The following is an 11,412-nucleotide window of genomic DNA, read 5'->3' as shown; positions in this document are numbered from 1 at the left end:
GTTAGAGGGACTTATTTACACATTTTTTAAATTTTATAGACTAACATGCACATTTTCAAAAAGCAGGAACTAGTTTTGCACAAACCTTATATATCAGAATTTTTTTTAGCACTTAATCCTATTTGATAAAATATGAACAACTGTATTAAACTGCAACATTACAAGTTCAAGATTAAAGAAAGATGCGTACCTTACATTGCAATAAAATCTCATAATCAACACCATCTAAAATTTAATGATTTTACAATTTCCATAACAATGATCTATACAAGAAAAATAATTTAAATTAGTATTAAAAATTGATAAAGTAATGAAAAATATATTAAATCTATCTCTTTGCACTGAATGTTTGAGAATGAGATCATATTACTAATTTTTTTTTTTTTTTTTTACTGGCAATCAAGATCTAATATAACAATAATACTACCTTTTTTGGATTTGTATCTAAACCACATGTTCCACTGCTCCTCGTCCATCTTGTTTGATTCGTCTGTTAATAGAAAGAAAATATAAATCTAGTTAGTTTTGCAAAAGAATTGTGTCATTTGGAGATATCAAGAAAAGGAAAAGCCTTTGAATTAAGATGGTTTAGGAAAATAAAATTATACTCCTTCTATCCCATATTAGTTGTCCACCAAATTAAATATCCACTTTAGAGATGACAATGGGGCGGGTTTGGAGCAGGTTTCCTTAAATCCTACCCCACCCCTTTTAATTTTTATCAAATCCATGCCCGCCCCAAGACTTTCGACGGGTTGGATTTTTATGTCCAGCCTGATCTTGTTGGGAAATACTGTGCCCCCGTGCCCGCCTGGCTAACAAATTTTTTTCTCCCACTTTTTGGAATTTAAGCTCCTGCTATTTGAATGTGGAAAGTCTGGGAATGGCACAACATAAATGAAATTATGTATCCCAACAAAAATAAAAAAAATAACATGCACATAACATAATTCAGAGAACATAATAAACAAAAATAAAAGTTTAATACAACCAAATCATAAGAAGTTTTAAGCTCCAACTTCCACCATAACCAAAACAAAAGCAAATTTAATACCAAGTTTACATATATATATAAAATATAGTTATACGCTTAGCGGAGCGGGGCGGGGCGAGGCCCCTAGGATATGTATACTGAACCCTTACCTGCCCCGTGACCCGCGACGGGTACAAAATTTGTATCCATACCCGCCCCAACGGTATAAAAAGTGTTCACATATCCGTTATTAACGGGGTGGGGCCCCGGTGGGGTGGTAAAAATTGACATCCCTAATCCACTTTAAAAAGTCATACAAAATAAATGTCATCTTTCCAAAATTACCGTTCTAACTTTTCAAAAATCTTACAATTTGGTGTTATATATTCCCTCTGTATTAATTTAGATGTCGCTTATGGAGAGTAGGAATTTTTAAGGGAACATGTGGGACAATAATTTTTAAGGAAACATGTAGGACATGCCTTGTCTCCTTGAAAAGTTACTAATTTGCTCTTATATTCAAGTTTGAAATTTTAAACTCCAAGGACATATATGGAAAGATGTAAAATATATTATTTGAAAAAAGAAAGTGGACAACTATTTTGGGACAAACCAAAAAGAAAGCATGGCATCTTTTTTTGGGACAGAAGGAGTATATATTTAAAGTTTGAAGGATAATTTAGTAATTTGAAATGGGAGCAATACATTAATTGCATGTTCCCTTAAAATGTTATAAAACTAAAGATGCACAACTAATAAAGGACGGAGGTAGTATTAATAACTATATTTAATTTTGATCAAAGCCTTGTTTGTGTCCTTTGGAGTTTCCACAATAAATGCAATAAATTTTAGTCTTGGTGTCCTTTGGAGTGTGTCGGATAAGAAATAATATTAATAACTGTAATTAATTGTAATTGATATTTACAGTGAAAAGTACATAAAAAGAACAAAAAATTTACACTTATATGGATAGTGTAAATATATAGATAAAAAGAATTTTAAAGATAGTATATTATACCTTGAGTAAAGTTGCCAACAAAATAATTATTGTATTTGGAAACTATTAAAAATATCAAATTTTTTGTGAAAAAAATAGAATTTTTTATTTTTTATTTGGAATATTATGGATTGCATGGAATTTTTGGGGAAGGGAAATGAGCTGTTTTTTAAAAAGTGGGAAGAAAAATGTTTTTTTTTTTTTTTTTTTGGGAATATTAATTAGGGTATGTGTGTTTAACCTTTAGAAAAATATTTGAATTCAAAATTGTTAAAAATGTATAGAAATAATAAAAAATAAATGCATTCATTAATTATATATGACTGTTATATTTTTTTAACTTTTATATGTAGAGAGATGACTTATTTAACTTATTAATCACATGTGAATGTTAGATTTTTTAAAATTTTATATATAAAAAGAGGACTTATTTAACTCGTGGTTATTGGATAATTTTTTTTTTTTTTTTGCACTTTTATATATAGGTAGCTATTAGAATTCTAAGTAGTGTATATATAAGTGTATGATATAATGTAATGTATTTAATGAAAGCTATTTTGTATTTTTGAAAAATTTAAAAATGTTAAGAAATTAGTTACAATATTGATTGGGGTACCTGTGTTTAACCTTTAGAAAAATATTTGAATTCAAAATTGTTAAAAATGTATAGAAATAATAAAAAATATATGCACTCATTAATCATATATGATTATTATATTTTTTTAACTTTTATATTCAGAGAGATGACTCATTTAATTCATTAATCACATGTGACTATTGAATTTTTTAAAATTTTATATATGAAGAGAGGACTTATTTAACTAATGTAGATATTGGATTTTTTTTTTTTTTTTTTTCTCACTTATATATATATATATATATGTGGTTATTAGAATTCTGAGTAGTATATATATAAGTATATGAAATAATGTAAAGTAATATGATATAATGTAAAACATTTAATGAAAATTATTTTGTATTTTAAAAAATTTTAAAAATATTAAGAAATTAGTTACACGTTATATATGTCAAAGGAAAATGCTAATTTGACGACTAATTTTCACCCGACTAAAAACCGACAGTACATGTCAATATTAGATTGGTCCATCTGGCGCACAGTCCCCCCCCCCCCCCCCCCCCCTCTATTCGACTCAGCTTTACTCTCTCATCTATCTCTTTCACTGGCGACTGCGCAATACCTCTCCGGTATCACCGGTTGCCCGTCGGCCGTAGCCACCATTACCAAGCGACCACCCGTCGAGTCACTCACCACCGTCGCCACCGCCTACCCCATCGGCAGGAAGAAGTGATGCGGATAGAGAGACAACTCTGTAGCAGAGCTTTACTCATAAAAAAAAAAAACAAACTCTATAGCAGAGCTTTAGTTGAGTTGTTTGCTAGGTTCTTGGAGGAAGGAGAGCATCTCGATACCCATCAATTGAGCAAGATGAACAGTCGGACCAGTTTCGAGAGCATGTAATTTTTGAGACACCGGTTCCCTTCACATCTTAGAGTACTGATCCCTCACAGCACACTTGTTATATTTGGATTTCCTCTTTCCTTTTGAGCTTGAATTTCAGCCACTCTGACTTTCAAGGCCTATGTCCTCACCTTCAGTTTCCGCCTTTGGCTATGTAGCCTCCTCTTTTCTGTCCTACTCCACCACCATCAATGTTTTCTCTGTATCATGAATGTGACCTTGAAAACCAAATCAGAATCCAAAAGACCCATCAGCAATATTACCAAAACCCCTCTCTCTACTCACTCTCTATGATAATATACACCCACAACAAATCTCTATATTTTTTTCGGTAATTACAAATCCCTATATATATATATATATATATGCTTGCCTCAATGGGTTTGTTTTTGGTTGGTTCGTTGAGGTGAGATTGAAGTGGAGGCCATGGAGGGTGATGGATTGAGCTCTTTGGATTTGTAGATGGAGATCGATTGCCCCCAATTTCATTAAGGGTTTGAGAAACTAAATGAGTCTGAATATATATATATATATATATATTTTTCTGACAATGGAAATGGGTCTCACTCGTTTTTAGAGAGAGAGAGAGAGAGTTTACTGGAGAGAGAAAGATAGTTTTGACGGAGAAGATAGTTCACCGGTGGTCGCCGAATGTTTGCCAGAAAGGTTCGTCGCTGATTGTTAGAGAGAGAAAGAGAGGAGGGAGAGAGAAGGGGCATCCGGTTCAAACAAAAAAAAAACATTAACACGTGAACGGCCACGTAGGACAGTCGGTGGGGGTCGGGTAAATGGTCGGGCAGTATAGCACTACTCTATGTCAAATGCCCAAAGCAGATTGTACAAGTGTAATTAGAAATCATGGGCAAACGAGCGCATGTGCTAGCAGTCTCATACCCTGCACAAGGCCATGTCCGGCCCCTTATGAAGCTGTCACAACGGATTGCTGATCGCGGTATCAAGGTTACATTTGTGAGCACAGAGTTCATACATGATGTAATCTTGGCAGCATCGCCTGAGAAAGGCGAAGAGCAAAACCGGATTGAAATGGTATCGGTCCCTGATGGACTTGAACCTGGGGATGACCGGAAAGATCTGACAAAGCTGAGTGAATCTATTTCAACAGTGATGCCTGGTCATTTGGAGGAGCTGATTAACAAGATCAATTTATCAAGTGACGTTGATGAACAGATCACTTGTGTCATTGCTGACGTAGGAGTGTCATGGGCTCTAGGAATTGCTCAGAAGATGGGAATTAAGAATGCCATGTTTTTCCCGCCTTCAGTGACATCCTTTGCCTGGAGTCTCCACGTTCCAAAGCTGATTGAGGGTGGAGTAATTGATAATAATGGTACATCCAATTCTTACTCAACTCTAACAGGACAAGTACTTTATGTATAGACAACAAAATACTGCTAGGTGTGAGTCTGTGTGTGTGTGAGAGAGAGAGTTTTCTCAAATAGCGACAGCAAGTAATCCCATGTTAAAGGCCTAAAGCTGGATATACAATTGGTTTAAGTATTCTTTTGTTCACACAGTCAATCCTTTGAATGTTTAAATCTCTTTTGATTATCAGGGAAAAGGAGGGAAGGGAAGGGAAGGGAAAGGAAAGGAAAATAGTCATGCATGTGTTTAGATGAATTTTCTGTTCCTTTTCCCTCATGGTTGTCAAGGAACCAACACAAAGGGTAGAACATACTTGTACAAAAGCCAACAATCCACAAAATTAATTTAACAGGAGTGTCATTTATTCTCGCTTCTATCTATGTATTTATTTGATTTTTTTTTTTTGTATATATTTTTTTTTCATAGGAACTGCCTTGAAAAATGAGATGATCAGTCTGTCACCGGACTCGCCTGCAATGAGTAGTGCTGATTTTCTATGGAACTGCCCGGGCAACCCAACCTTACAAAAGCTGGCATTTGCATGCTTAATTTCCTCAGCTGAAGCTGCCAAAACTTCAAACTGGCTTCTTTGCAACTCATTCTACGAGCTCGAGTCTTCGGCTTGCAAATTGATCCCAAAACTTTTATCAATCGGTCCATTATTACTGTCAAGTGATGGCCTTGAGCAATCCACAGGAAGCTTTTGGCCAGAGGACTCAACCTGTTTAACATGGCTCGACGCACAACCTAACAAATCAGTCATTTATGTTGCGTTTGGCAGCACAGCAATCTTCAGCGCTCAACAATTCGAAGAACTGGCACTAGGACTTGAACTGGTAGCGCAACCAATCTTGTGGGTTGTGAGATCAGACCTTACTGATGGGTTTTCGGAGAGAGTCGGTGACCATGTGAAGATAGTCAAATGGGCACCTCAGGAGAAGGTGTTGGCTCACCCTTCTATTGCTTGTTTTCTGAGCCATTGTGGTTGGAACTCAACCCTAGAGGGTCTGAGCATGGGTGTGCCCTTTCTGTGTTGGCCTTACTTTGCAGACCAGTTTCTCAATAGGAACTACATTTGTGATGTTTGGAAGGTGGGTTTAGGATTGAAAGCAGAGGGAAATGGAATCATCTCAAGGCATGAGATAAGGAGACAGATGGAAATGCTGCTGTCCGATGGCAGTATAAGAGCAAATGCAGTGAAGATGAAGGAATTGGCTGGACGGAGTATCAGTGAAGGTGGTTCATCATTCAAGAATTTCAATCACTTCATTGAACAAATTATGGGTTGATTTATATTGCTTCCTTGCACAATTTGCTAAATAAATATTATGAAAATTTTTAGTACTTGTAATGTCATGTGGGCATACTGAGAACTTCATTATACTCCAGTTTTTTCATTCTTTTTCTTTTTCTTTTTCGGTTTTAGTTCACAAGCTTTAGTAGTATTGAAGAAAGATGCCATTATAACAAGCTTGTGAACTAACTTCTTGATACTAAAGATTGTTTTATACTCCCTTTCTTTATGTCTTATTCGAAATTTATAGTTTATGAAGTCCATTCATGTGTGAATCTATCAACGCCACCATCTCATCACTAAGAAATTTTTTTTTGAATTGAAGCTGAGATTTAACAAAAGGCCAATGAACAAAAAGTTAAATTGGTGATGACTCATTGAAATATTAATCAATTTGAGAACAAATCTCTTCATCAAACAAACAAACATCTTGTTACAGTAGAATATATAATATATTATAACTATATATACTATTACCATATATAAGATTCTAATAGAAAAACCATATATATAGTTATCGTGTGTGTGTGTCTATATATATACACACACACGATTTTCCTGTTCTTCGTAACCTCTACTATATAAACCCTCTTCTATACATCTCATACGCAACACATCAATATATTACAAAATTATACTTTTCCTTTTATATTTAATATGGTACCAAATCTTTAGATCTGATAAACAATTTACCAATTTATCGTAGGCTCATCCGTGGTGGCGGTCAACCGGCAAATCGCGACAAATCATGCTTGCAAACTCACGCTTTCACACTCCAAAAGTCAACCAAAAAAAATCATGCTTCAAATTCACGCTTCCGCTATAACAACTTGAATTTTAAAGATATTATATTTATCTCATAATTTTTGGTCTGACAAAATTGATTATTTTGTTATAATTGGAGACTTATTGATTGGAGATTTGAGTTATGATATTTCAATTTTTTTAATTTGAGTTTTTATTTGTTACATGGCAGCAAGGTAGCAGTGAAATGGGAAAAGAAAAGATAAGAAAATGGTTATGGTATTGCGGGTCTCATTAGTGATGATTTAATGGGTTTGAGACTTTGAATTGGTTTTTGATATATATATATATATATATATATATATATATTGTTTTTGAAGGAAGCATAATGGATTTTTTTTTTTGTCATTAAAAGGTACAAAAACTTTAAGCTAAGATGGCAATATAAAGACATAAAATTAAGTAAAAAAAGACATAAATTTTAAAGCAAAACAAATAAATTTACAGAGGAAACAGAGCCAAACCGCAAACGAACTACCAAGGAAGCATAATGGATGGGCTGGCCGAGATAAGAGGGAAAGCGAATGTTGAATGGTAGTGTATAATGATAATGTGGGGTTCACTTTTTGATTCATTGTGCTTGGCCTTGAATTGTGCACGTGGTGATTTATAAAGAGAAGATAGAGATGAGAATCGGCAGGTGGCGAAATTGAGAGAAAATGGAAATTAAGATGATGGCTTTTGCGGGCCACAAAGAGATATTTGATGGGTTAAATTAGTTTTGTTATATTTATTTATATATGTGTATATATATATATATATAGTGCATCAGATGAATGAAAGGGTGGGCTGGAAAGATGTTTTGACGCGGGCCCCACTGACTTTTTGCCACAACTCTTTTTGCTTTTGAAATTGTTCACGTGGGTTTGGTCTGATATTTTGGAGATGATATTGTTGATGATGGAAGTGTGATGGTGAGCTGTTGGAGATAACATTGATTGTGTCGGTGCATTTACCAATTATGCTACCAAGGAAGCATAATGGATGGGCTGGCCGAGATAAGAGGGAGAGCGAATGTTGAATGGTAGTGTATAATGATAATGTGGGGTTCACTTTTTGATTCATTGTGCTTGGCCTTGAATTGTGCACGTGCTGATTTATAAAGAGAAGACAGAGATGAGAATCGGCAGGTGGCGAAATTGAGAGAAAATGGAAATTAAGATGATGGCTTTTGCGGGCCCACAAAGAGATATTTGATGGGTTAAATTAGTTTTGTTATATTTATGTATATATATATATATATATATAGTGCATCAGATGAATGAAAAGGTGGGCTGGAAAGATGTTTTGACGCGGGCCCCACTGACTTTTTGGCACAACTTTTTTTGCTTTTGAAATTGTTCACGTGGGTTTGTTCTGATATTTTGGAGATGATATTGTTGATGATGGAAGTGTGATGGTGAGCTGCTGGAGATAACATTGATTGTGTAGGTGCATTTACCAATTAATATATATATATATTTTTTCGGAAAGTCATTTACCAATTAATATTGATATTTACTTACGAGTGTCTCCGATAAACTTTTCAAATTTAGGCCTTTTAAATTTATCATATTAATATTTTTTAATAGTTATGTTAGTATTTTTCATAATCAAATCAACATTTTAAAATCTCTAAATTTTAAGTATCGAATGTTAGCATTTTTTCTTTCCAAAAATATTAATATTTTTTAAATTTTTAATAAATTTTATTTTTTAACTTTTTCCAAACGCTATATTTTTAAAACGGCTATATAAAAAAAAAAAAAAATTTAACATTACAATATTTATTATTTAAAATGACATAAATTTAAACAATACAATAAAAATAAAAAATAATACAATACAACATGAATTAAAACATAACAATTAGGAAAAACTGAACAATCATATGAATTGCTTGAGATAATCTTATGGAAAGCTTGAGTTGCCGAGTACGCGTATAGATGCTAATATTTCATTTTGACGTTCAATTATCCATGCTTTCCCGGCTTGTGTTGGCATCGATTCCGGATCTTTTTGTATGATTAACATCTCTTTAGCTCTTTGTTTGTTTTCAATCTCTCTTAGTTTGTTTTGAAGCTCGAGTTATCTGGTTTTTTCTTTATCTGCTTTGTGTGCCTCTCGTGCTATTTGAGCGGCCTTAAGAGTTTCAGATTGTTTTTGATAAAGGGTTGTTGCATGATCAAATTTGCTAATGAAATCATTCTGACTTTCAAATTGTCTTTTATCCTTATTTCGCCTCTGTTTCGCTATTTTTCGTCCTTTTGATCGCTGACATTTTTCAACATTTGTCGGATCATTTTCGCTTATGTGCGCCGAATCCTTCAACCAAACTTGGTGTCGTTGCTGCATTATTTGATGGAGTAGATGGGTTTGAGTGACCAATATGTGAGTCGTACGCAGCGGAATGTAAACTGGAAAGTTTTAGGTTTTGTATAACAGATCTGTATCCTTAACTACTTTACTTATTTTATATTTTAGCAATTAAACAGTTAATCACATGCAGATAAAATAAAGTAAAGTATAAAGTTAGAGATGACACTAGGATTTTAGCGAGGAAACTCCAGTTGATAAAATACGTCAACTGTTATGGGAAAAACCTCGTGGACTTGTGCAGTCCAAAGTAAACCAATCCACTATGCTTGGAACAAAATATACTGAACTTTGACTCTGGTTCACACCTTATCGTTCTACCCCACACCAACCGCTGACGATCCTCTAGCTTTGCGACTCCCCGTCCAACAACAACTTGATCTCAAGCTTACACTTGATATTTGTAGAAGAGGAGCAGGTAAATCAGACAGCACTCCGTGAATGCTCCAACCCTTCCAAAGTGTGACTGCGTTTACTTCTATTCTTCAATTGTCTGAATGATGTAGAAGAAGATTTGTTTTGTCTGATCGATGTTAATACAACTGTATGATCACGATCAGGATTCAACCAGCACAACTTTAGACTCACTAGGTGAATATATATATGTAGGTTCTAGGAAGACAACAGAAAAATCAATTTTGATTTTCTGAGAGAAATAAACTTCCTAAGGCTTTGAATAATATCTGAATTATAATGTAAAAGCAGTGAATAAACCAATGTATATAACATGGTTTATATAGATTATAGAATGACCTAATCCCCCTGAAAATAAGGTAAATTTCGTGCATAGGATTTGGTACAATTCTAGACCAACTGGAAAATTAATTAGAAAAAGGAAACTAAAGTTGTATTGCAAACAGGAGGTCTTGAACCGGTTCAAGGAAAGCTGAACCGGTTCAAGTTTAGCAGTGTGTCAAACTTGAACATCTTGAACCAGTTCAAGGAAGCTGAACCGGTTCAAGATTGGCAGACTAGGATTTCGAATTCCTTCAACCTTGGTTCATTCTACGGAAATTGTATACTAACATGGAAAGTGTAGAATGCCCAACCTTGTTCATATTCCTTTCTAATGTAGTGTCCTTATCCTTTTCATCACAAACTCTTCAAGTAAGGTAAGTTTGAACTCCTTCCCAGTTGTGGAATCCCTGTTGAACTTGATGACTTGTAAAACAAGTCATTTAAATAACAACTCAACTTGGACTTATTATGTCTACGATAATTGCCAAAAAATAAATAATATCTCACAATCTCCCCCTTTGGCAATTTCATGACAAATTCCTAAAAACAATATTTGTAATCTACCCAAAATAGAAAAGTAAATTACATGATTTGCTTAAAGGTAATAGGAACACTGTTTTTCTTGGATTCAAAACTTGACCTGTTTCCTGCACACTATCAAGCAACAACTACCAGTGAAGTTTAATAAATAAAAATTTAAAAACTCCCCCTAAAGTAAATATCCAATTATTTCTTCCCCCCATTTTAGATATTGACAGGTGGACTCCCCCTTTTTGTAACAAATTGACAAATGAGTGAAAGTGTAATACCCCTAATTTTAAAAAGGATAGTCTCGGCATTTTCAACATATTTATTGTATTGCCTTTTAATTTATTTTATTATCTTTATCGCATTTTTATTTAATTGGTTATTTGAAATTTGAATTAAATTGTTTTATGTGATTATTTGGTTTAATTGTTGTTTACCTATGTGTCATGTGTTTTAAATTGAATTAAGTGTTTTTAATTATTTAATTGGGTTTTTAATTGGAATTAATTAGTTAAGCGGATTTAATTATTTAATTGTTTTTTTTATTTAATGCTGTGTTAAGTTACAGTTAACTTTGGGGTTGGAAATTTCACATTTAGGTAAGCCGTAACAAAGGTAGTTTCATGGGCCGACTAGGTTTAGAATTAGGGCTCTGTCTCTAATTAAACACGGATTAGGGTTTATGTTTTTACACCTATATATATATGGTTACTCTGTATCAAGGGTTGGAAAAAAACCCTATTCACGTACCAAAGATACAGAGAGGGAAACAGAGAGCAGTTGTGGGGAAAACAGAGTGAGGCTTAAGAGGAAGTGTACAGAGAGGACCAAGGAGGTATTAGGAGGCTAGACAGTGTTGC

The 11,412-nt window shown here is 34.0% G+C and overlaps 1 protein-coding gene across 1 annotated transcript; it reads left to right on the top strand.

The window, feature by feature from the left end:
• The first annotated feature begins 3,115 nt into the window (after positions 1–3,115).
• On the top strand, positions 3,116–6,410 carry LOC132283278 (UDP-glycosyltransferase 83A1-like). The gene is made up of 2 exons (XM_059785210.1): positions 3,116–4,798; positions 5,260–6,410. The coding sequence occupies exons 1-2, from the start codon at positions 4,309–4,311 to the stop codon at positions 6,120–6,122; spliced, it is 1,353 nt and encodes a 450-aa protein (XP_059641193.1). The 5' UTR covers positions 3,116–4,308; the 3' UTR covers positions 6,123–6,410.
• The last annotated feature ends 5,002 nt before the right edge of the window (positions 6,411–11,412 follow it).

This window comes from Cornus florida, unplaced genomic scaffold (assembly GCF_030987335.1).
Source record: "Cornus florida cultivar Cherokee Brave unplaced genomic scaffold, ASM3098733v1 CherokeeBrave_3.0.0_Hap2_Chr11, whole genome shotgun sequence".
Taxonomy (NCBI): Eukaryota; Viridiplantae; Streptophyta; class Magnoliopsida; order Cornales; family Cornaceae; genus Cornus; species Cornus florida.
Note: the sequence above shows the minus strand (reverse complement) of the source record. Positions and strands in the feature narration are given on the sequence as shown.

What these genes read in the sequence shown, in the direction of transcription:
- LOC132283278 (XM_059785210.1), top strand. Translation starts at nt 4,309, where the DNA reads ATGGGCAAACGAGCGCATGTGCTAGCAGTCTCATACCCTGCACAAGGC. An exon ending in TGGAGTAATTGATAATAATG is followed by an intron (nt 4,799 to 5,259) that starts GTACATCCAATT and finishes TTTTTTTCATAG; the next exon opens with GAACTGCCTTGAAAAATGAG.